The sequence below is a fragment of the Cervus canadensis genome, chromosome 15, assembly GCF_019320065.1.
Source record: "Cervus canadensis isolate Bull #8, Minnesota chromosome 15, ASM1932006v1, whole genome shotgun sequence".
NCBI lineage: Eukaryota > Metazoa > Chordata > Mammalia > Artiodactyla > Cervidae > Cervus > Cervus canadensis.
The window spans coordinates 70,869,989-70,897,252 of record NC_057400.1 but is presented as its reverse complement, the minus strand read 5'-3'; the positions used below and the strand labels follow the sequence as shown (position 1 = coordinate 70,897,252).

Here is a 27,264-nt window from a genome sequence, read left to right as displayed (position 1 = left end):
TGGGGATGGTATTGATCCCTGTCTCCTGTACAATGTCATGAACCTCCATCCATAGTTCATCAGGCACTCTGTCTATCAGATCTAGTCCCTTAAATCTATTTTCACTTCCACTGTATAGTCACAAGGGATTTCATTTAGGTCATACCTGAATGGTCTAGTGGTTTTCCCTACTTTCTTCAGTTTAAGTCTGAATTTGGCAAAAATGAGTTCATGGTCTGAGCCACAGTCAGCTCCCAGTCTTGTTTCTGCTGACTGTACAGAGCTTCTCCATCATTGGCTGCAAACAATATAATCAATCTGATTTCGGTGTTGACCATCTAGTGATGTCCATGTGTAGTCTTCTCTTGTGTTGTTGGAAGAGGGTGTTTGCTAAGTGCGTTCTCTTGGCAAAACTCTATTAGCCTTTGCCCTGTTTCATTCTGTATTCCAAGGCCAAATTTGCCTGTTACTCCAGGTGTTTCTTGACTTCCCACTTTTGCATTCCAGTCCCCTATAATGAAAAGGACATCCTTTTTGGGTATTAGTTCTAAAAGGTCTTGTAGGTCTTGATAGAACTGTTCAACTTCTGCTTCTTCAGGGTTACTGGTTGGGGCATAGGCTTGGATTACCATGATAATGAATGGTTTGCCTTGGAAACGAACAGAGATCATTCTGTCATTTTTGAGATTGCATCCAAGTACTGCATTTCAGACTCTCTTGTTGACCATGATGGCTACTTCATTTCTCCTAAGGGATTCCTGCCCACAGTAGTAGGTATAATGGTAATCTGATTTAAATTCACCCATTCCAGTCCATTTTAGTTCGCTGATTCCTAGAATGTCAACATTCACTCTTGCCATCTCCTGTTTGACCACTTCCAATTTGCCTTGATTCATGGACCTAACAGTCCAGGTTCCTATGCAATATTGCTCTTTACAGCATCAGACCTTGCTTCTATCACCAGTCCCATCCACAACTGGGTACTGTTTTTGCTTTGGCTCCATCCCTTCATTCTTTCTGGAGTTATTTCTCCACTGATCTCCAGTAGCATATCGGGCACCTACCGACCTGGGGAGTTCCTCTTTCAGTATCCTATCATTTTGCCTTTTCATACTGTTCATGGGGCAAGAATACTGAAGTGGTTTGCCATTCCCTTCTCCAGTGGACCACATTCTGTCAGACCTCTCCACCATGGCCCGACCATCTTGGGTGGCCCCACACAGCATGGCTTAGTTTCATAGAGTTAGACAAGACTGTGGTCCTGTGATCAAGCTGGCTAGTTTTCTGTGATTATGATTTTAGTGTGTCTGCCCTCTGATGACCTCTTGAAACACCTACCCTCTTTCTTGGGTTTCTCTTACCTTGGACGTGGGGTATCTCTTCACGGCTGCTCCAGCAAAGCGCAGCCACTGCTCCTTACCTTGGACGAGGGGTATCTCCTCAGGCCGCCCCTCCTGACCTTGAACGTGGAGTAGCTCCTCTCAGCCCTCCTGCGCCCGCAGCAGCCGCTTCTTGGAGGTGGGGTAGCTCCTCGGCGCGGCCGCCAGGGGGCGTGGGGTAGCTTCTCTCGCCATCGCCTCTGGCCTCGGGCGTGGGGTAGCTCCTTTCCGCCGCCGCCCCTGACCTCCAACGTGGGTTAGCTCCTCTTGGCCGCTACTGCGCTGTCGCAGCCTGGCGCTCACGGTCTCTGCCCCTGACCTTGGCGAGGGGTAGCTCCTCACGGCCACGCTTCTGCGTGGTCCGTCGGACCCAGCCTCCACAGTAAGTCTAATTGCTGGGTCTGCAGAGAGCTCCCCTCCTCATCCGTTGAAGGCTTCACATGGTGGGTTTCTCTGCTTCAAGGAAAAAACTTTCTTTAACTCTGCAAATACCTTCACCAACAACAGTCATACGTGACACCTCTTCTTAGTCTGATGATATCTTACAATCCTAAAATGAACTGATGTAACTATGGATATAATGTAACTTTTCATTTTAATTATGTTTTTTGTTTTTGCTGTTTGCTCCCTATATCTGTAACTGTGTAGCTGGATTTGTTTCTAGCCACACAAAAACTTTTAGGTTACAAATGGTTGTTCAAGCTTATACAAATGCCACAACCTCTACCAATTACTATTTGGGTTCCCTGGATCAGAGACCCTCAATATAAGGGTAAGGAAAATATGCTGCCTCAACAATTTAGGGCCTGTGCCCCTGGCCAGCAGGAAGTAGCTACAGAATGAGAGTGACACCAGTTTCCCCTCAGCAGCCATATTCTTCTAAGAGAAAAAGGGGGTAATGAGATAGCTAATTCTTAAATAGGTTGATAAGGAGTCTGAGGCCCTCAAGTAGGAAGGGATCCAGGGCCCTTAAGGAGGAGAAAGAGGTCCAGGACTCTTGAGGAGAGTGGGAGAAATGTTCTTTTTTTTCCTACATTCTTTTATCTTAGTCACGTAAGAAATTATTTCCTTTAAGCCCAGAGCTAATGACTACACAACTAAACAACTCATCTTGCTCAAAGTTATGTGTTTCCTTAAGCTCTGTACTAGTGATGGGGGAGCCTGGTGGGCTGCAGTCTATGGGGTCGCACAGAATCAGACAAGATGAAGCACTTAGCAGCAGCAGCAGTGATTATATAACAATGTATCTTGCTTGAGGACATGTTTCTCCTTGTTAACAAGAGCCTTCTGCCTTATCTTGTTATCTTAAGATATATGTTGTGGGAGTGGGTCTGGTAAGACCTTTCTATTGTTAGTTCTAATCTTGCTAACTTAAGATGCATGTTGTGGAAGTGGGTCTAGTAAAAGTATGTAAGGTCTTGATAAGACAAGACTAGTGTGTGTGGCACTCTCCATCCCCCTTCTGATGTCTGTGTCAGAAGCTTTCTCTGCCCTTTTTCACTGTAAGAAAACTTCTGCCAACAACACCTCTGAGTGATCAAGTCTGGTCTCTGGTCCTGAAGCTGGTCCAGCATCAATCACCATAAGCTATCACTACGCTGCTTGCAAGTTTTCACTATTATAACAAAGTTAGTACTGGACATGAATATAATTTTTGAATTATTTCTTAGAACAAGTTGCCAGAAGTGGGAAGTATGGTTAATAGGTATGGATATTTTTAGATAACATTATGTAAGTTTGCAATGTGTTCCTTGAAATATCTTTTCTGAAAATATTTTTAATGCATTTTCTTCTCCTTTGAAGAATACATTTTAAGGAAATGAAATTATTTTATCTTTGATATATTCCTTTAAATTTATATTCAGTGATATTTTTAACACTATTTCTAACACATTAGAACTTAAAATGAGTTTCCCCCCTTATACTATACAGTTGGTACTTTTTGCTTATCCATTTTAAATATAGCACTGTGTACATGTCAAACCCGAAGTCTGATTTTGTTAATGAGGGGAGGTTCATGAAAAAGTAAGGAAACAAAAACAAAAAAAACTTGATTTTTGCTTTTATCTGCTTACTTTTTCATGCACCTCCCTTCATCAACAAAATCAAAGTGTATGGTAAGTGAAATAATGATTATACCTCAGACTATAGCCAGTATACAGGGGTTAAGGGCCTCCTGTGGGACTCGGTGGTAAATAATCCACCTGCAATGCAGAAGATGCAGGGGATGACATGGAGTCAATCCCTGGGTTGGGAAAGTCCCATACAGCAGGGCATGGCAACCCACTCTGGTATTCTTGCCTTGGAAAACCCTATAGATAGAAGAGCCTGGAAGGCTACAGTCCATAGGGTCACACAGAGTCAGACATAACTGAAACAACTAAGCTCACACAGGGGTTAAAATAAAGATTTTTTAAAGTATTTACATTAAGAAGATAACTGTTAGAGAAAATTAAAAGTAAATGAACAGAACTAGTGATATGCAAATAATAAATAACACTGGTTACTCTATTGGAAAGAAACATTAAGTCAAATTATGTCAAATTTAATCCATTTAGAGTTAAATGTTTTAGTTGATTTGATCAGCCACTGATTTGAAATACAAAATGACAAGCATATTAAACAATATAAACAACTTTTAGAGCAAATGTTGTGATGAGAAAAATGTGAATTATGAAAATATTTTGTAATATGAAATGTGTATGAACTGAAGTCATACGATGAAATGATCGTAGAAATATTTCTAAAGTGAGAAAGACTTCTCTGGTGGAAAAGTTAAAAGAACTCAGAATCAACCTGTTGTAGTGGAATTTTGAGACTGTCTCAATTAAGCATAAGTTAGATTTGTATGTTCACACATATCTGTGTTTGTGCTTATGATTTTTCTAACCTTGTTTATTCATTTCTTTCAGTCTTTAGTTCAAGTGTCCCCTATTTTGTTTAAACTTGCTCCAGTTTTCCTGACTATCTGAAGACTCTAGTTATAAAATAGTCTGCCTGTTTAACAGCACTGCTGCAGAGTACAAGCATGAGTAATTGACTTCCCGGGGAACCCTCAGACCACCTCACCTCTCTGAGAGTTTCCCCTAGTTTATTGTGTTCAGAGTCTAGAGATGCTTAGATAAGGGAGGGATTAGAGCCTGCCTGAATGGGAATCGTCTCTCATGAGTTAATGGCCCAAGAGGTAGCCTAAAAAGAGGTATCTTTGACCAGAGATCCTCAGTAAAGCATGGTACCTGGGTAAAGACAATCATGACTAACATCTATTTAGCACTTACTAAATGGCAACCCACTCCAGTATTCTTGCCTGGAGAACCCCATGGACAGAGGAGCCTGGTAGGCTACAGTCCATGGGGTCACAAAGAGTCGGACACAACTGAGCGATTTCACTTCACACATCTGGCCCTGCATGTTCAACTTAATGGTGCAACCAGGAGATTGTCAGCTACACCTATAATGCCAGCTACTTGATAAAGATTTCCATACAGGTTGATAAGCAGCTGCTGACAAGAATCCCTTGAAGGTTTCTCAAGCCTCTAAACTCCTCTAACTGTCCTACTGTTTCCCTGGGGCCCTTAGACCTCTTCTTAATCTATCCACTGAAGAGTTAATATCTGGTCCTTCAGGGACCTTCTAAAACCCTGCCCTGACTTTCCAGCACCAATTCTGGGGAATTCTGACTAACGGTATTCATTAAGGATGCATTAACCACCATTGTGCTCTTGAGCCAATTGCCTGGGTTTGAATCCTATCTCTATCATATACTAGTTGTGTGATTTGGGGCTAATTAATCCTTATTTGACTCAGTTTTACTCATCTCTAAAATGGAGATGATAATGTATCTATCTCGGGAAGTTATTTGAGACTAAATGCAGAGCATTTAGAAGAGCCTGACACATAGTAAGTAAAATAAAACTGTTATTTTTATTATTTATGCATGTTAAGTCTCTTCAGTCATGTTTGACTCTTTGCAAGCCTATAGACTGTAGCCACCAGGTTCCTGTGTCCATGGGGTTCTCACCGAGTGAGAACTGGAGTGGGTTGCCATGCCTGCCTCCAGGGAATCTTCCCGACCTGGGTGTATGGGACTTAAGAACTTTTCTTCTTTACCACCTACTTTATACTTTAAATTGATTGCCAACATTTAAAAAATCATAAAATTTCTAGTAAAAATCCAGGTTTCTGGCATTCCTTGGAAATTTGGAAAACTGGCATCCCTGGGACCATATTTTGTGATGGCAACTCTTGGCCAGAGCCACATATTTGCTTCTTCTTTGGACTGATGTCAACTCAGGTGTTCACCATCCAACCCATTGCATCTCTTTGTTCCTTGCTGAGCACTGAGTCTGCTATCTCGGAACTAGAATAGCCTAACTCTATCACTTTCTTTATAACATGGGAATCTTCAACTTCCATAACAACACTTTATTGCCTATACTAGATTGCAATATTCTTTAGGAAAAAGACCATGTTTTATTTATTTGTATATCTTTGATTTTGCCTTACTCATAGTCCTCATTGTTTGGACTGATGAAATTTAAACCAATAGTGATTTAAGATGATTTTAATCTTTATTCAGGAAAGTTATTAAAACACAATATAATTGTGAAAGAATATGTACTTGAGCAAGTTGAGTGGACAAATTTTTATGAATCACACAGATAATCTTATAAAATAGAAGTGGAATTTCATCTAGTTTGACTGTCTTCTGTGGTGCTGTAGGAAGCTCCCCCAAGATTTAATCATGGTGAATCTGTTTCTGCATTGTCAAAATGTAGGTAATAACAAATGTTCCCTGAAAGTTGTGTTTAATTAGTTGTAAAATATTTATTTTTTGATTAAGAAAATACTTGTTAAATGTTAATATACTTGCAGGGTATGATTGTACTTGTAGCAGTGTTTACATGAAAATACCAAGGTTCCAGAGGACTTGTATTTAGTAGAAAAGTCAAAATTAGGACTCAAATCACATGAATCTTGCATAGTAGAGTTTTTGCTGAAACATCATTCACATTGTAACTAAACATAGTTAAGGGATTAAAGAGAATAAAAATACTTTACTAGAGGTGGGGTAAACCTGGGATCCACAAAATTTGTCTCAGCTATTATAGAAATGATCATTTTAGTATATAGGAGAAAATCAAAGGACTGAACTGAATGTATTCTTCATTTGAAAAAAAAAATGAGCATTTATTTTGGAGTCCAGGGGTTTTATTGGTGAAATTCTCAGGTTAGGAACCAGATAAATTGTCCTTGTTTTTCTTTTAATAAACTCCCCATTTTGGTGTGGATTATATGAAGGCAGGTGAATATTACTAAAGTAAACTTCCTCTGGGCTTCAGTCTCTGGCATTTAGGAAGCAGGTTGGCATTTTGGAAACCAGAAGACCTGTCTGTACTCTCTACTTGCAACTCACTTCCATTGCTTTGGACAAGTTTTTCAGGGTCTCGCTTTTCGGTTTTGCTGAGGACATGTGCCTGACAGAGTGCTCAATTTTAGCACATTGTTATTTAGTTGCAATTAGAATTTGAAGCTGGAAGAAATCTTAAGGTTTGTTTCATTTGATTCCTTCAATCTGTATATGAGAGGATCCCTAATGGATCAAACTAATACTAATGTTACTCTACTCAATTTCCTTTGATACTTATGTAACTGGCCTAGTAAGTAAGTAAGTAAGTAAGTAAGTGTTAGTCGCTCAGTCCTGCCGGACTATTTGTGACCCCATGTACTGCAACCCACCAATCTCCTGTGTCCATGAGATATTCCAGGCAAGGATACTGGAGTGGGTTGCCATTTCCTTCTCCAGGGGATCTTCCCAACCCAGGGATCAAACCCGGGTCTCCTGCACTGCAGGCAGATTACCAACTGAGCTAAAAGGGAAGCCCCCTAGTATGTAATTTTCTAAATAAGACTTCTCTGAAATAACCAGAGATATGAATATATGAAAACATTTACCAAAATTACAATTATATAATGTATATTTCTGGCAATGCAAATTTAGAAATGGTGAATACCTACAATAAGACTAGTATATCACATCAGAATCTTATCCAAAGTCTGTAGGGAAAATTTGCACAAATATTTGAATAAAATTATAAACTACTAGAAAAAAAAATGACCATATGTAATAATAAATAGCACATAATCCAATATAAGATTATCTACAGTGAAACACCACAATTTTCTAAAAACTTAAACTTTAAAATCATATACTTTATCCTACGAAGCACATCTTTTTAAAAACATAACAATAATAGCAATATATCATAACTACACATAGACACAAAAAGTTAAATTAATTTTTCCTGTTTTAACATTCAAAGATTAAGTTAATATAATTGACAACGGTAAAGATGTTCACCAGCAACAACTCTAGACATATGTTTATAACTTGCCTTCAGATATGGAAACTTCAGAAATGGCTCTTCAAAGGGAAAATGGCTCAAAACATTTCAGAATATAGATTTTTGACCCTGACATTCTCTCCTTAAACCACAATGAGGAGTTTGTTAAAAAACAGTAAAATAGAAGTGTTATCATAATTCTCTCCAGATTTATCCAAGTTGTTGCAAATGGCAAAACTTCATTTTTATGGCTGATAATATTCCATTGTGTATATATGCCATATTATCCTTAGTGAAGTAAGTTGGATAAAGACAAGTACTATATACTTTCTCTTACATGAGGATTTTAAAAAAACAAATGAACAAATACAGCAAAACAGAAACAGACTCACAGATACAGAGAACAACCTACCAAAGTGGGGAGAAGTGGGGAGGGATGGGTGAAATACTAGTAGATGATTAAGAGGTACAAGCTACTAAATAAGCTACAAGGATATGATGTGCAGCACAAGGAATATAGTCAATATTTTATAATAACTTTATATGGAGTATGTGCTATAAAAATATTGAATGTTGTACACCTGAACCTAACATAATACTGTAAGTAAATTATACTTCTTTAAAAAAAAATAAGAATTGACTTGGTAGAAGTAATGACACCTAAACAAAATTTAACATGGCAGAATCTGTAGTTGGTACATTATGATGTGTATAAAGTATCTAGCCTTCTACATAAAAATGATTGATTCTTTTAGAAATTATTTCAGTGAGTTAAAAATAAAGTGGATAATTGAAAAAGTCAACATCAACTTTTAAGTTTTAAAATACACTCATGTAGCTGTATGATGCAGGGAACTCAGACCTGGTGCTCTGTAATGACCTAAAGGGGTGGGATGGGGTGGGAGGTGGGAGGGAGACTCAAGAGGGAAGGGGACATGTGTATGCCTGTGGCTGGTTCATGTTTATGTGTGGCAGAAACTAACACAATATTGCAAAGCAATTATCCTCCAATTAAAAACAGAGTAAAAAAGCAAAAGATATATTCTTATTTATTTCAGCTGAGTCCCAAAACTGTAGGGGTGATTCTGTCTGCTGATGAGGCAGAGACATCAAAGCTCTGCATCTGCAGCCCTGCCTCAGTGTCCAGCTCCCTGTGGAGAAGAGCCCTTGAAAACTCTGTCAAAGGATCCTGTCAAAGATTATAACTAGGGTGTTGAAGTTAGGTTATTTTGTTTTAAAATGTTTTTCTCTAGGTTTTTCCAAGATATAAAACACTTTGAGCATGACATTGTTTTACATATATAAAACGGTCACAAAATAGCATTGTATGAAAGCATGCGCTTTTTCAAAGTATTCAATAAATATTGATGCCATTAGGATGAGGGTAAGGAGAAGAGAATGCCTCTGGTCAAAAACATTAGAGATTCTTTAAAAAGAGAGAAAAATTATAAAAGAGAGCTTTTTAGCTAAAACGGCTTTGGTAAAATTACTTAAGGAAAAAAAATAATATAAAATATCCCAGAGTAAAAAATAATGATAGAAAATCTTGACTAGTTGGGCAACACTTTCATTTATTTCATGATATTTTCTGTACCACATATAAAGGAGATAAAGAAAATCCATCTTGTCAACACAATGTTGAGCATCTTAATTTTGAATTATTCAAGTAGATGTGGAAATAACAAAATTTACCTTGCTTTGAAAGTCTCTATAGTCACTTTTGTATTTGGCTACCCAGTCATTTTTTCCCTTTATGATCCTATTTAGTTGCATGTGCAATCTATAATTTGACTTTTTGTTTATTGATTATTTTAGGACACAAGAGATGAAGGTAATCAGACTAAGGCCAGCAATATGAGTAAATTGACGAGGACAAGAGAGAAAGTCACTAAACTACATATTTTTTCAACTGAAATAGGAGTAATGGATATATCCAACTCAAAAGGTATCTTGCCATTATAATTCCTCAAGAACATATTGTCAAAGACAATCTCTATCTGGTCTCTTTTTCATAAAGTATTTTTCTTTTTTTTTCTATAGGAGAAGCAAAAAATTAAATAAAACTTACTCCTACATAGGCAACATAAAAGATGCACATATACATTTACAATATAAAATAATACAAATATTTAGAATGTAAAGGGAGTTAGAACTAAGATAATAGTAGTAGGGGAAAAAGAGAACTGAAGGAACATATGAGTAAAAAGAGAGCATATTTCTGCTCTGAGAATGAGTGCAAAGATCATTACTGAGGAAGGCCACAATAAAGGAGTGGGTCATGTTTTCATACCACATTTTGGAATTCCAACTAGACTCCAATGAATTTGAAACAGCCCTGAAACTAGGAGTTTGGACAGCACTCTCAATTCAGGAACAGTAGTGTTCTACGGCAGGGGCGGTAAGAATGGTCAGTGCCTGGCAACAATAAAATGCAGGCAGACTTTTGTAGAGTTTGTTACTCTTCTTAAATTATTTACAGACAATGCATCTCCATATGGCTTGCAACTAGGATGAACTACCTCCATGGCCCCTTATTTGATATGTCACTGCCTAGAAATAAATTATTTTCTTAAGTATTCCTCTTCATATCATATTGAAAGACAGTTGAAAACAATTTCAACATGTTTTAACACTTTTCTTACTTTTTAAAAAATTGTAAATATAGTTGATTTACAATATTGTGTAAGTTTCAGGTATATAAAAAAGGTGATTCAGTTATATACAGTTTTTCAAATTATTTTACATTATAGATTATTGCAAGATATTGAATATTGTTCCCTGTGTTATATAGTAAGTCCTTGTTGCTTACATATTTTATATTTAGTGATATGTGTCTGTCTGTAGAAGGAAATGACAACCTACTCCAGTATTCTTGCTTGGAGAATCCCATGGAAGAGGAGTCTGGCGGGCTATAGTCCATGGAATCGCAAAGAGTCAGACACAACCGAAGTGACTTAACACACACACATGTGTCTGTCAATCCCATACTCCTAATTTTTTTTTCCCTCCCCACTCTCCCTTTCCCCTTTGGTAGCCAAAAGTTTATTTCTATGAACACCATAAGTCTACTACAGCAAACATAACTCTGTTTGTGTTTTATATATAGATTCATCTTACTTTTTTAGATTCCATGTATAAGTGATATATATTTGTCTTTGTCTGATTTACTTCACTCAGTAGGATGATCTCTAGGTCCATACATGTTTCTGCAGATAGCAATATTTATTTTTTTTTTGGCTGAGTAATATTTCAGTGTGTGTGTGTGTGTGTGTGTGTGTCGGAGAAGGCAATGGCAACCCACTCCAGTACTCTTGCCTGGAAAATCCCATGGACAGAGGAGCCTGGTGGGCTGCAGTCCATGGGGTCGCGAAGAGTCTGACGTGACTGGGTGATTTCACTTTCACTTTTCACTTTTATGCATTGGAGAAGGAAATGGCAACCCTCTCCAGTGTTCTTGCCTGGAGAATCCCAGGGACGGAGGAGCCTGGTGGGCTGCCGTCTATGGGGTCACACAGAGTCAGAGACAACTGAAGCGACTTAGCAGCAGCAGCAGCATATATATATGTATGTATATTGTTGGTGCAAAAGTAATTGCAGCTTTGCTGTGTTGAACTTTGCTGTTTGATGTTGGAATACGTTCTTAAATAAATGTGGTTATGTTATACATTATTTTAATGCAAATTTTTTTAATTTTTTTTTTGCTGATGACATTACTTGTTATATATTTTATATTTATTTTAGACTATGGAAATGATGTTACACAAAAAGCAAATTCAAGAGATTTTCTTATTCAAGTGCAAAATGGGTCACAAAGAAGCAGAAACAACTTGCAGCATCAAGTCATTTTGTCCAGGAACTGGAAATGAACATATTGTGCAGTAGTGGTTCAAGTAGTTTTACAAAAGAGATGAGAGCCTTGAAGATGAGGGGCACAGTGGCCAGTCATCTGAAGTTGACAACGACGAATTGAGAGAAATCATGGAAGCTGATCCTCTTAAAACTAGACAAGAATTTGTCAAAGAACTCAAGTTTGACCATTTGTTTCATTCAGCATTTGAAGCAATTTGGAAAGGTGGAAAAGCTCAGTAAGTGAGCTGACTGAAAGTAAAAACAAATCATCTTTTGAAGTGTCCTCTTCTCTTATTCTATGCAATGACAATGAATCATTTCTTGATCAGATTGTGATGTGAGGTGAAAAGTGGATTTTATATGACAGCCAATGATGACCAGGTCAATGACTGAACAGAGAAGAAGCTTCAAAGCACTTCCCAAAGCAAAACCCACACCAAAAAAGGTGCTGCTGGTCTGACCCACTACAGCTTAATGAATCCTGGCAAAAGCATTATATCTGAGAAGTATGCTCAGCAAATCGATGAGATGCACCAAAAACTGCAACTCTTGCAGCCAGCATTGGTCAACAGAAAGGCCCCAATTCTTCTCCATGCCAACACCCTAAAGCACATCACATAACAACTGCTTCAAAAGTTAAATGAATTGGGGTACGAAGTTTTGCCTCATCCGCCATACTCACTTTACCTCTTGCCAACTGACTATTACTTCTTCAAGCATCTCAACAACTTTTTGAAGATAAAATGCTTCCACAATCCGTAAGAAACAGAAAATGCTTTCCAAGAATTCATCGAATCCTGAAGCATGGGTTTTTTGTGCTATAGGAATAAACAAACTTATTTCTCACTGACAAAAATGTGTTGATTGTAATGGTTCCTATTTTGACTAATAAAGATGTGTTTGAGTTTAGTTACAATGATTTAAAATTTGTGGTCCAAACCCACAATTACATTTGCACCAACCAAGTAATATACCAGTAATACCTTCCAGAGACACTTGGAGGGTACAGAAATAACTCTGTGTGCACCAGGACCCAGGGACAGGAGCAGGAACCACCACAAGAGACTGAAGCAGGCCTGCCTGTGAGTGTTTGAAGGTCTCCTTCAGAGGCTTGGGTCAGCAGTGGCCTGCTGTCGGGATGCAGGCCCTGGCTTCAGGAGTCCTGGGAGGAGTGGTGTGGGGCATAAGTCCTCTTGGAGGAGATTGCCATCAGCCCCACCACACAGCCACCAGGTGGGCAATCCACGAATTGCAGAAAAATACCAAAGAAGTTCTCACACTGTTGCAAAAGTTCTAGGCGCCACCACAGACTTCCTAACCTGGTAATCCAGCAAAGGACTAAGAATACCAAGGGAATGTGGTGAAGGGCAGCAGGATGTGATTACAGAACTTCCACAGGACTGAAGAAACAGAGAGTCTTGGAGGGTACAGACAAAGCCTTGTGTGCACCAGGACCCAGGACAAAGCAGCAACGGACCTACAAGGGGCTGAGCCAGACTGGCCTGGGAGTGTTTGCAAGTCTCCAGTGCAGGTGTGGGCTGACAGTGGCCTGCTTCAGGGTCAGGCACACTGGCAGCATTATTCCTGGGAGGCACCGTGTGCTAGCATAAGTCTTTTGGTCAGGTTAAAGTACAGGAAGAGCACAACCCCACCAATAAGCAGAAAAGTGGATGAATGATTCACTGAGCATGGCCCTGCCTACCAGAACAAGACCCAGTTTTCCCCACAGCCAGCCCCTCTCATCAGGAAGCTTCCAAAAGCCTCTTACCCTCATCCTTCAGAGGACAGAGAGAGTGAAAACCACAGTCAGAGAAAACTAACCAAAATGATCATATGCATCACAGCTTTGTGTAACTCAATGAAACTATGAGCTATGCCATGCATGGCCATCCAAGATGAATGGGTCAAAATGGAAAGTTCTGACAAAATGTGGTCCCCTGGAGAAGGGAATGGCAATCCACTTCAGCATTCTTGCTTTGAGAATCCCATGAAGACTATGAAAAGGCAAAAAGATATGACACAAAAGATATGAAAGGTGTCAGTAGGTGTCCAATATACTACTGGAGAAGAGCAGAGAAATAGCTCCATAAGGAATAGAGCCTGAGCCAAATCAGGCAAACACAATGCCCAGTTGTGAATATACCTAATGGTGAAAGTAGTCTGATGCTGTAAAAAGCAATGTTGCAAGGAACCTGGAATGTTAGTTCCATGAATCAAGGAAAATTGGAAGTAGTCAAACAAGAGATAGCAAGAGTGAATCAAAATTTTAGAAATCAGTGAACTAAAATGGATGGGAATTGGTGAATTTAATTCAGATGACCAATACATCTACTACTGTGGGCAAGAATCACTTAGAAGAAATGGAAAAGCCCTCACAGTCAACAAAAGATCCAAAATGCAGTACTTGGGTGCAATCTCAAAAATGACAGAATGATCTCTGTTCATTTCCAAGGCATACCATTCAATATCACAGTAATCCACGTCTATGCTCCAACCAATGATGCTAAAGTGGAATAGTTCTTGAAGACCTACAAGACCTTCTAGAACTAACACCAAAAAAAGATGTCCTTTTCATCATAGGGGATTGGAATGCAAATGTAAGAAGTCAAGAGATACCTGGAGTAATAGGAAAGTTTGGCCTTGGAGTACAAAATGAAGCAGATCAAAGGCTAACAGAGTTTTGCCAAGAAAATGCAGTGGTCATGGCAAACACTTTCTTCAAAAAACACAGGGGATGAGTTTACACATGGACATCACCAGATGATCAATACCGAAATCATATTGATTATATTCTTTGCAGCCAAAAATGGAGAAGCTCTACACAGTCAGCAAAATAAGACTGGGAGCTAACTGTGGCTCAGATCATGAACTCCTTATTGCCAAATTCAGAGTTAAACGGAAACAGTAGGGAAACCACCTATTTAGGTCATCCAGATATGACCTAAATCGAATCCCTTATGATTGTACAGTTGAAGTGACAAATGGATTCAAGGGATTAGATCAGGTAAACAGAGTGCCAGAGGAACTATTGTTGGAGGCTTGTAACATTGTGTAGGAGATGGTGACCAAAACCATTCCCAAGAAAAAGAAATGCTGCAAGCGAAACTTTTTGTCTGAGGAGGCCTTACAAATAGCTGAGAAAAGAAAAGAAAATCCAAAAGAGAAAAGGAAAAGATATACTCATCTGAATGCAGAATTCCAAAGAATAACAAGAAGAGGTTAAAAAGCCTTCTTAACTGAACAATGCAAAGAAATAAAAGAAAAACAATAGAATGGGAAAGACTAGAGATTGCTCAAGAAACTCTAGAGCTACCAATGGAACATTTCATGCAAAGAAGGGCACAATAAAGGACAGAAATGATATGGACCTAACAAAAGTAGAAGATTTTAAAAAGAGATGGCAAGAATACACAGAACTATACAAAAAATTTCTCAATGACCCAGATAACCACGATGGTGTGATCACTCATCTAGAGCCAGACATCCTGGAATGCAAAGTCAAGTGGGTCTTAGGAAGCATCACTATGAACAAAGCTAGTGGAGTTGGAGTTGATGAAACAGCTGAGCTATTTCAAATCCTAATGGTGATGCTGTGAAAGTGTTGCACTCAATATGCCTGCAAATTTGGAAAACTCAGCAGCAGAAACCAGGCTGGAAGAGATCAGTTTTCATTCCAATCCTGAAGAAGGGCAATGCCAAAGAATATTCAAACTACTGCGCCATTGCACTCATTACATGTGCTAGCAAGGTAAAGTTCAAAATCATTCAAGTTAGGCTTCAACAGGACGTGAATTGAGAACTGTCATATATACAAGATGGATTTAGAAAAGGCAGAGAAACCAGAGATCAAATTGCCAATATACTTCGGATCACAGAAAAATCAAGAGAATTTCAGAAAAGCATCTATTTCTGCTTCAGTGACTACGTCAAAGCCTTTGACTGTGTGGGTCACAAGAAGCTGTGGAAAATTCTCAAAGAAATGAGAATACCAGACCACCTTACCTGTCTCCTGAGAAGCCTGTACTCAGGTCAGGAAGCAACAATTAGAACAAGATATGGAACCACAGACTGGTGCAAAATTGGGAAAGGAGTCCATCAAGGTTGTATATTGTCAGCCTGCTTATTTAACATATGCAGAGAACATCATGCAATATACTAGGCTGGATAAATCTCAAACTGGAATCAAGATTGCTGGAAGAAATACCAATAACTTCAGATATACAGGTGACACCACCCTTATGGCAGATAGTGAAGAAGAAGTGAAGAGCCTCTTGACAAAGGTGAAAGAGGAGAATGGAAAAGCTGGCCTAAAACTCAACATTCAAAAAGCTCAGATCATAGCATCTAGTCCAATCAGTGCATGGCAAATAGATTGGGAAATAATGAAAAAGTGACAGACTTTATTTATTTTCTTGGGCTCCAAAATCACTACGGATGGTGACTGAAGCCATGAAATTAAAAGACATTTGCTCCTTGGAAGAAAAGCTATGACAAACCTAGACACTGTGCTAAAAAGCAGAGACATCACTCTGACAGCAAAGGTCAAGTATGAATGTGATATTTGGACCATAAAGAAGGCTGAGCGCCAAAGTATTTAAGCTTTCAAACTGTGTTGCTGGAGAAGATTCTTGAGAGTCCCTTGGGCAGCAAGGAGATTAAACCAGTCAATCCTAAAGGAAATAAACCCTGAATATTCATTAGAAGGACTGATGCTGAAACTGAAGCTTCAATACTTTGGCCACTTGATGTGAAGATCTGACTCATTGGAAAAGACCATGATGCTGGAAAAGATTGAGGGCAGGAGGAGAAGTGGGTGACAAAGGATGAGATGACTGGATGGCATCATTGACTTAGTGGACATGAATTTGAGGAAACTCCACAGATGGTGAAGGACAGAGAAGCCTGGAGTGTTGCTGTCCATGGGATTACAAAGAGTTGGGACTGAGCGACTGAACAACAACAACAAATATTCCACTGTATTTATCCCTCTCTAGTATTCTTGCCTGCAAAAGCTCATGAACAGAAGAACCTTGATACAGTCCATGGAGTCCCAAAACAGTCAGATATGACTTAGTGACTAAACAACAAAACAAAGCTTCGGGGGTTTCCCTTGTGGCTCAGTGGTAAAGAATGCACCTGCCAGTGCAGGAGACATGGACTTGATCTCTGCATTGGGAAGATCCCCTGGGGAAGGAAGTGGAATCCCATTCTAGTATTCTTGCCTGGGAAATCCCAGGGAGAGATGAACCTGGCAGGCTACAGTCCAGGAGGTCAAAAAAGAGTTGGACATGACTTTGCAACTAAGAAACAAACAACAACAACATATACCACACTTTCTTAAGCTAGTCATACATTAATGGGCATTTGGATTGTTTCCATGACTCAGTTCAGTTCAGTCACTCAGTCGTGTCTGACACTTTGTGACCCCATGGACTGCAGCATGCCAGGCCTCCCTGTCCATCACCAACTCCTGGAGTTTACTCAAATTCATGCCCATTGAGTCGGTGATGCCATCCAACCATCTCATCCTCTGTCATCCCCTTCTCCTCCCACCTTCAATCTTTCCCAGCATCAGGGTCTTTTCAAATGAGTCAGTTCTTCACATCAGGTGGCCAAAGTATTGAAGTTTCAGCTTCAGCATCTGTCCTTCCAATATACATTCAGAATTGATTTCCTTTAGGATGGACTTGTTGGATCTCCTTGCAGTCCAAGGGACTCTCAGGAGTCTTCTCCAACACCACAGTTCAAAAGCATCAATTCTTTGGCACTCAGTTTTCTTTATAGTCCAACTCTCACATACATACATGACTACTGGAAAAACCATAGCTTTGACTAGATGGACCTTGGTTGGCAAAGCAATGTCTGCTTTCTAATATGCTGTCTAGGTTGGTCATAAATTTTATTCCAAGGAAAGAGTGTCTTTTAATTTCATGGATGCAGTCACCATCTGCAGTGATTTTGGAGCCCCCCAAAATAAAGTCTCTCACTGTCTCCACATGTATTTGCCATGAAATGATGGGACCAGATGCCATGATCTTAGTTTTCTGAATGCTGAGTTTTAAATCAACATTTTCACTCTCCTCTTTCACTTTCATCAAGAGGCTTTTTAGTTCTTCACTTTCTGCCACAAGGGTGGTGTCATCTGCATATCTGAGATTATTGATATTTCTCCCGGCAATCTTGACTCTAGCTTGTGCTTCATTCAGCCTAATATTTCTAATTATGTACTCTGCATATAAATTAAATAAGCAGGGTGACAATATACAGCCTTTACATATTCCTTTCCCGGTTTGGAACCAGTCTGTTGTTCCATGTCCAGTTCTAACTGTTGCTTCCTGATCTGCATACAGCTTTCTCAAGAGGCAGGTAAGGTGGTCTGGTATTCCCATCACTTTAAGAATTTTCCAGAGTTTGTTGTGGTCCAAACAGTCAAAGGATTTGGTGTAGTCAATAGAGCAGAAATAAATGTTTTTCTGGAACTCTCTAGCTGTTTCGATGATCCAATGGATGTTGGCAATTTGATCTTTGGTTTCTCTGCCCTTTCTAAATCCAGCTTGAATATCTGGAAGTTCACAGTTCACATACTGTTGTAGCCTGGCTTGAAGAATTTTGAGCATTACTTTGCTAATGTGTGAGATGAGTGCAATTGTGTGGTAGTTTGAACATTCTTTGGCATTCCTTTTCTTTGGGATTGGAATGAAAACTGACCTTTTCCAGTCCTGTGGCCACTGCTGAGTTTTCCAAATTTGCTGGAGTGTTGAGTGCAGCACTTTCACAGCATCATCTTTCAGGATTTGAAATAGCTCAACTGGAATTCCATCACCTCCACTAGCTTTGTTCATAGTGATGCTATCTAAGGCCCGCTTGACTTCACATTCCAGGATGTCTGGCTCTAGGTCAGTGATCACACCATTGTAATTATCTGGGTCGTGAAGATCTTTTTTGTACAGTTCTTCTGTGTATTCTTGCCACCTCTTCTTAATATCTTCTGCTTCTGTTATATTCATACCATTTCTGTCCTTTATTGAGCCCATCTTTGCATGAAATGTTTCCTTGGTATCTCTAATTTTCTTGAAGAGATCGCTAGACTTTCCCATTCTATTGTTTTCCTCTATTTCTTTGCATTGTTTGCTAAGGAAGGGTTTCTTATCTCTCCTGGCTATTCTTTGGAACTCTGCATTCAGATGGGTATATCTTTCTGTTTTTCTTTTGCTTTTAGCTTCTCTTCTATTCACAGCTATTTGTAAGGTTCCTCAGACAACCATTTTTCCTTTTTGCATTTATTTTCCTTGTTTAGACTATTGTAAATAGTTCTGTTATGAACACTGTGGTACACATATCCTTTCAAATTAAACCTTTCATCTTTTCTGGATATGTGACCAGGAGTGTGATTTTGGATCATATGGTAGCTTTATTTTTGATTTTTAAGGAACTTGCATATAGTTTTCCAATAGTGCCTGCACCCATTTTCCCACCCATTATTTTCTGACTAACAGTATAAGAGGATTCCCTTTTCTCCACCCCCTATCAAATATTTATTTGTAGACATTTTGGTGATAGACATTCTGACTGCTGTGATGTGATACCTCACTGTGTTTTTTATTTTCCATAATTGGTGATGTTGAGCAGCTTTTCATTTGCCTGTTGGCCATGTTGGTGTCTCTTTGGAGAAATGTCTACTTCATTTTGCACAAATGGCCATACTACCCAAAATAATCTGCAGAATTTAATCAGAACCCTATCAAATTAGCCAGGAAAATTTTCACAAAAGCAGAACAAATAACTGTAAAATTTATATGGAGCCACAAAAAGACTCAGAATTGCCAAAGTCCTGAGGAAAAAGTACAAGCTGGAGGTCTAATCCTTTCAGATTTCAGACAATATTGCAGAGCTACAGTAATCAAAACATCATGGTATTGGCACAAAAGCAGGCAAACAGATCAATGGAACAGAATAGAGAGCCTAGAAAGAAACCCACATACCTAAAGTCAATTAATCTTTGTCAAAGGAGGCAAGCCTATACAATGGAAGGAAAAAAAAAAAAAAACAGTGTCTTCAGCAATTGGTGTTGGGAAAGCTGAACAGCTGGATATAAATCAATGAAATTAGAACACTCCCTCACACCATACACAAACAAACTCAAAATGGTTTAAAGACCCAAATATGCCATGACACAATAAAACACCTAGAAGACATAAACTGTGACAATATTTTCTTACATCAGTCAATATTTTCTTTAGAGCAAGGCAAAAGAAATAAAAACAAAAATAAACAAATGGTACCTAATTAAATTTAAAAGCTTTTGCAAAGCAAAGAAACCATCAACAAAACACAAAAGACAATCTATGGAATGGGAGAAAATATTTGCAATGGCATGACCAACACAGGATTAATATCCAAAATATTTATACAACTCAATATCAAGAAAACAACCTAATCAAAAATGGGCAGAAGGTCTTTACACTCTTCTTTGTTTCTACAGAAAAGAATAGAAACCTCAGAGTGTGCCACACACTGGCAGATACCAACAAACCAGTCATGGCGCCTGGCTCTCCTGAATCTCATTTGACACCAGATGACAAGGACTCCAAGGATCAGGCAGTAGTGATAAAACCATTGCCCCTGCCAACACTAATCATTGCTCCTGATGGTGAATTTCACCCAAACTCCAGTGATACTGGTAAGGTCTATGGAACAAACTGGTTTATGGGTGTAGCTGCTAATCTCAAATTTGTATCTGAGTTAATGATAATGTGATGTTGGGTGTTAGCTTGGGAGTCAGAATACTTGCCATTTTTACACCTATCACTTTATAAAAATGTTTTCGTTTTCTTTGCCCAGTAGGCTGCTCACCTGAAAAATGAGGATTTGCAATGGATGATCTGTCAAATCTTTTCTAAAAGTGAAAATCTGTTACTCTATTTTTTTTTTCTTTTTTAGATTCTATTCCCATGCAGGTCATTGTAGAGTATTGAATAGAGTTTCTTGTGCTACACAGTAGGTTCATTAGTTATCTGTTTTATATATAGTAGTGCATATATGTCAATCCCAATCTCCCAAGTTATCCACCCCCCATTCCCTGCTTGATATCCCTGTTTGTTTTCTATATCTGTGACTCAATTTACATTTTGTTAATAGGATCATTTTTACTATTTTTTTATTCTTCATAATAGTAATATAATATGGTATTTGTTTTTGTCTGAGTTACTTCACTCAGTATAACAATTGTTAGATTTATCCATGTTGCTACAAATGGCATTATTGCATTCTTTTTTATAGCTGAATAATTATCACTGTATATATGTGCCACCTCTTTATCAATTCCTCCATGGATTGACATTTAGTATTGCAAGTAGTGCTGCAGTGAACCTTGGGGGTGCATGTATCCTTTTGAATGATGTTTTTTTCTGGATATATGCTCAAGAGTGGGACTACTGGATTATATGGTAGCTTTATTTTCAGTCTTTAAGGAATTTCCATAGTGTTCTTAATAGTGGCTGTACCAATTTACATTCCTACCAACAGTGTAGAAGGATTCCCTTTTCTCCATACCCTCTCCAGCATTAAATGTTTGTTGGTTTTTTGAAGATGGCCATTTTAACTGGTGTGAGGTGATACCTTATTTTAGTTTTGATTTTCATTTGTCTAATAATTAGTGATATTGACCATCTTTTCATGTGCCTCTTGGCCATTTATATGTCTTCTTTGGAGAAATGTCTATTTAGATCTACTTGTTATTTTATTGGATTGTTTGTTTTTATATTGAGCTGCATGTGCTTTTTGTATATCTTGGAGATTTGTCCCTTGTCGGTTGCTTCATTTGCAAATATCTTCTCCCATTCAGTGAGTTGTCTTTTCTTTTTGCTTATGGTTTTCTTTACTGTGCAAAAGTTTTTAAGTTTAATTAGGTCTCATTTGTTTATTTTTGTTTTTATTTTCATTACTCTTGGAGCTGGATCAAAACAGATATTGCTATGTCAGAGAGTGTTCTGCCTATGCTTTTCTCTAAAAGTTTTTTTCAACATAGTTCTGAAAATCCTAGCCACAGCAATCAAAGAGGAAAAAGAAGGAAAAAGAATCCAAATTAGAAAAGAAGTAAAACTGTCAGTTTTTGCTGATGACATAATACTATACAAAGAAAATCCTAAAGATGAAACTATTAAAATTCATGAGTGAATTCAGTAAAACTGCAAGATACAAAATTAATACAGAGAAATCTCTCTCATTTCTACATATTAACAATGAAAAATCAGACAGAGAATTAAGGGAACAATACCATTTACCATCACATCAAAGGGAATAGAATACCTTTGAATAAACTTACCTAAGGAGAACAAAATACCTGTACTCTGAAAACTATAATATAATTATGACAGAAATTAAAGATGACACAACAGATGGAAAGATATACCATGTTCTTGGATTGGAAGAATCAATATTGGCAAAATGACTACTGAAGGCAATCTTCAGATTCAAAGAAACCCCTATCAAATTACCAATAGCATTTTCACAGAATTAGAATGAAAAGTTTCGCAGTTTGTATGGAGACATAAAAGACTCCAAATGGCCAAGGACAATCTTGAGAAAGAAAAAGAGATTCTTCCAAAATCTGTTCCCTGACTTCAGACTATAGTGTTGTATTTGTTTAGTCACTATGTCTTGTCTGACTTGTTTGCAACCCTATGGACTGTAGCCAGCCAGGATTCTGTATCCATGGGATTTCCCAGGCAAGAATACTGGAGTGAGTTGCCATTTCCTTCTCTACGGGATCTTCTCAACCAAGGATCGAACCCATGTCTCCTGCCTTGGCAAGCAGATTCTTTACCACTGAGCCACCAGGGAAGCCCTTATACATAGTAAAAGCTACAAATGAAAACACTATGTTACTGTCACAAAAACAGAAATATAGATCAATGGAATTAGATAAAAAACCCAGAGATAAACCCACATACCTATGGTCATTTAATCATTTAATCTGTGACAAAGAAGGCAAGAATATACAATGGAGAAAAGATAGACTCTTCAGTAAGGGGTGCTGGGAAAGTTGAACAGTTACATGTAAAAAAATGAAGTTAGAACACCACACACAAAAATAAACTCAAAATTGATTAAATACCTAAAATTAAGGTCAGATACTAGAAATTCTGCTTTTCTAAATTTGTGGGTTATCAACAATAATATAGCTATTTTGACCTATGAGGGTCAAAAAATTAGGATCCTTGAGATAGACACTAATTTAAAATAATTTAAAAGCTATTTATTTCGCAAGGGAATTCATGATGAAAAGACTGAAGAAACAAGGTTTGGAAAGGTAGAAATATATCAGGGTGTGAAGTTACAAGTACAGTGTCTACCAGCTGTTCACACTTCTGACACCAGTTTCAAGATGAGATGTTCCCTAAAAATTTTTTTTTTTTTTTTTGGATAATTGGCTACAAGAATTCAGAACTCACTGAAAGCTATTATGCTCAAGATTATGGTTTTTTACAGTGCAAAAAAATGCAGATTAAAGTCAATCAATGGAAAAGATTCATGATGAAGTGTCCAAGGAACTTCTAAGCATGTAGCTCCCATTTGTTCTCTCCTAATGAAGTCATTTATTTTGGGGAGCTACAAAATCACTGCAGATGGTGATTGCAGCCATGAAATTATTATTATTATTTTTTTTTTTTTTACAAATCCACACTTTTATTTATTTTCAAGAAGTTTAAATCCTCGAAGGGTACAGCATCACATGGATTCTGTGTCCAATGGCCTTAGCAGGAAGGTTACTTCAGAATTTGGCACGAACCATGCCACTGTTTCCATGAGCTCGAGTTATCTTTCCCCAGATTACTCTGGTTTTGTTAGGTTTTCCACCAGGAGTTACTGTGTTGTTCTTTGCTTTGTACACATAAGCACATTTCTTGCCTAGATAGAATTCAGTTTCATCTCGAGCATATACACCTTCAATCTTCAGGAGAGCAGTGTGTTCCCTTTGGTTCTGTAGACCCCGTTTATAGCCAGCAAAAATGGCCTTGGACCACAGCCTTCCAGACATATTTGTCGTTTTAAAAGTCCCATTCCCAGCAGGCCTTCACAGGGTCCAAGATGGCTGAAAGAGCTGCAGCCATGAAATTAAAAGACGCTTACTCCTTGGAAGGAAAGTTATGACCAACCTAGATAGCATATCAAAAAGCAGAGACATTACTTTGCCAACAAAGGTCCATCTGGTCAAGGTTATGGTTTTTCCAGTGGTCATATATGGATTAGTTGGACTGTGAGGAAAGCTGAGCACCGAAAAATTGATGCTTTTGAACTATGGTGTTGGAGAAGACTCTTGAGAGTCCCTTGAACTGCAAGGAGATCCAAACAGTCCATCCTAAAGGAGATCAGTCTTAGGTGTTCATTGGCAGGACTGATGCTGAAGCTGAAACTCCAATACTTTGGCCACCTCATGTGATGACCTGACTTATTGGAAAAGACCCTGATGCTGGGAAAGATTGAAGGCAGGAGGAGAAGGGGATGACAGAGGATTAGATGGCTGGATGGCATCACCAAGTCGATGGGCATGAGTTTGAGTAAACTCTGGGAGTTGGTGATGGACAGGGAGGCCTGGCGTGCTGCAATTCATGGGGGTCGCAATGTGTCAGACACGACTGAGCGACTGAACTGAAGTGAACTGAATGAAGTCATGGATAGCACTATTCTCTTGGCGATGACTTGCGACAAAGTAATTGAAGTATTGCCAACCAGGGATGCTCACCTGAGTTTTGGTGTGCCCAGTCTTTATTGGAGCTCCACAGTCAACTCCACAGTCAGTTCCACATAGCTGACCTCAGTCTCCAGGCCCACTGGGGTCAAGTTGATACCACATGACTCAATAATAAATGACATTGCTGGACTTTCTACTTTGGCCACAGACCAAAGACATCCTGTCCTCATCAGACAGGACATTCTAAGGGATTAGCTATTACCCACCAGGGCTAAGTGTAAAGGCCAGAGCTTTTTTGGGGCAAGGTAAAATTCTCTATTACATACAAGGCCTAAGGATGACAGAGAGGCCAAGTGTGAACACTGTCAGGACTCCATATATATTAGTTTTCTGTTGTCTCTGAACAAATTTATCATTGTAAAAGAACACAATTCATTATCTCACAGTTATGTACACTAGAAGTTTCGGTTGGCACAGTTGATTTCTCTACTTCAAGTATGGCAAGGCCAAAGTCAAGGTGTTGCCCATCTCAGATTTTAGCCAGAGACTCTAAGAAGCAATACACTTCAAAGACCATTTAGACTTGGGAGAAGACTGTTCTTTGCAGTCACCAGACTGAGGTTCCTGGTTCCTTGTTGCCTGCCAACTGGTGTGGCTCTTAGCTCCTGGAAGCCTCTGATTCTATATCTCTGAGCCAGTTGTGCCTCAGATCCTTCTCATGTTTGGGATTTCTCTGAACTCTTTGTCTTTCACACATCTTTTCTGCCTACAGCTGAATAAATTTCTCTCCTTTTAAGGGCTCACCTGAACAATCCAAGACAATATTCCTGTTTTAAAGTCCATAACCTTAATTACATCTGCAAAGCCCCATTTTCCCTGCAGTTTAACATATTCTATAAGTTCCAAGGTTTAGGGTATCAATATCTTGGGGAAAATTCATATAATCTCTCATCTCTACAATTCTCTGTGGCTTCATGAATTTCTCCATGAAGCAAAGAACATGAGCACCAACAGCCTCTAAGCATCAATGTCTATTATATTAATACAAATACCGCAAAGGCCAGGCAGATAATGCCGATGAATGAGATGGGCTGTTGAGAAAGTAGTGAGTGCAGGCTATGAGGAAACTAGAGCAGAGGATGATAAACTATGGCCAGGTGCAAGCTCAGCTTACTGACCAGTTTCAGTAAATAAACTTGTATTTTCTATGTCTCTTTTTATTCTATAATGACAGAGATGACATGTCAACCAACACAGACCGCATGGTTTACAAAACTGCAAATATTTACTATGTGTCCATTTACAGAAAACATTTGCCAACCCATGAATTATAAGCTGCATACGTACCCCATTTGAAGGCCACCTCAGAGTCCCAACCAATGGTTGTGGTGGACAAATGTTCACCCAGTGTTCCCCAATCTCTCTCTTTTTTCAAGAGAAGCTTGAGCTCAAGATTTTTATATGAAAATTTCTAACATGTATGTCAACTAACTTTAAAAAGTTTCCAAAATCCTAGGAAGGCTAATGAGAAAACATCTGCTGGTCGCATTGGCTCTTCCATAGTTTGTGGCTTTTGTTTTATGTAGTTTCAGCCATAAGAGAGAAATGGAATTTAGTCTCAATATCTGAGGAGAGAACTGTGTCATGAGCTCTCTTTGCACCAATCAGTTATGACAAGGGGTGTGAATACAATTATTGATTGACTAAATTTGGTTAATTCAGAATCTTCTGCTTTGGCCCAGAGGTAGATTTTTTATAGGTCCTAGGCATGAGAAAGTTCACAACTCCAAACAAACCACCAATAAATAATTTCAAAATAAATATTAAAGTCAATCCCCAAAATAAAAGTAAGGAATTTCAACATGATATTTTCTTCTCTGTAATAACTACTTTGAATTTATTAAAACTCTATTTTTTCAAGAAGCAATTCCCCCCACTCTGACTTTTTATTGCTTTTGTCCTGGTTTTCATGCCAGGTTATCCTGCATTTCCTCTATAAAAGAACAATGATTTAATTTATTAACTCTCTGAGAAGAAGAGAAAGGAAAACACCACCCAGGAGCCACACTGTAAGAAAACAAATGACCCCTGAGCTGGCAAATTTCTGCCTGCTCTTCATCTTACATCTGGGAAGCGTTGACCAAAACATTTCATTATAACTAGCAAGTATGATTTATTTGAAGAAAAGAAATTCAGACAATTCAGATTAGTTGATGCCTTGGAAATGAAATTTGATTGAATAAGACTCTCGTATTTGGTAAAAGAATTAAACTTATAAATAAAAAATTGATACTTAGGATATATATTGAAACATATGATGCCAATTTTTACCTTTTAATTAGACAAGCTCAAAGCACACAAGATGCATTAATTAATTAATTAAATCACATTAATTATTAAATTATGAAAGACATAGCCAGTGAGTGCCTGTGATATATCTGTTCTGCTACAGGTACTGGAGATATAGCATTAAGTAAATAAATAAATAGGCAAGCTCTTCTGGAGCTGACATGAAAGCGGGGAAAGACAGTAAACATGTATTAAATAATATGGCAGGTGGTGAAGAAAATGGAAACTGGTCAGTATATTATTATAGGCCGAATTCTGTCTTCTCAAAATTGATATGTTGATGTCTTAATCCCTAGTACCTTACAATGTGACTATATTTAAAGACAGAATGTTAAAAGACATAATTATTGTTGAATAAGGTCTGTCTCCCAAGGTTCCAAATTAGGAAAAGAGTACATCAGGCTGTATATTGTCACCCTGCTTGTTTAAATTATATCCAGAGTATATCATGTGAAATGTCGCACTGAATGAAGCACAAGCTGGAATCAAGATTGCCAAGAGATATAGCAATAACCTCAGATATGCAGATGACACCACCCTTATGGCAGAAAGCAAAGAGGGATTAAGGAGCCTCTTGATGAATGTGAAAGAGGAGAGTGGAAAAGCTACCTTAAAACTCAGAATTCAAAAAACAAAGATCATGGCATCTGGTCCCATCACTTCATGACAA

The 27,264-nt window shown here is 38.4% G+C and overlaps 1 protein-coding gene and 1 pseudogene across 1 annotated transcript in view; one reads left to right on the top strand and one right to left on the bottom strand.

Moving 5' to 3' along the window:
* LGSN (lengsin, lens protein with glutamine synthetase domain) overlaps positions 1-27,264 on the top strand; it is a 66,214-nt gene that overhangs the window by 27,259 nt on the left and 11,691 nt on the right. The window contains exons 2-3 of the mRNA XM_043487865.1: positions 9,518-9,647; positions 20,034-20,231. Of these exons, the coding sequence (XP_043343800.1) occupies positions 9,518-9,647; positions 20,034-20,231 (328 nt within the window). The remainder of the gene's footprint in view (positions 1-9,517; positions 9,648-20,033; positions 20,232-27,264) is intronic.
* Positions 23,228-23,640, bottom strand: LOC122453726 (annotated as a pseudogene).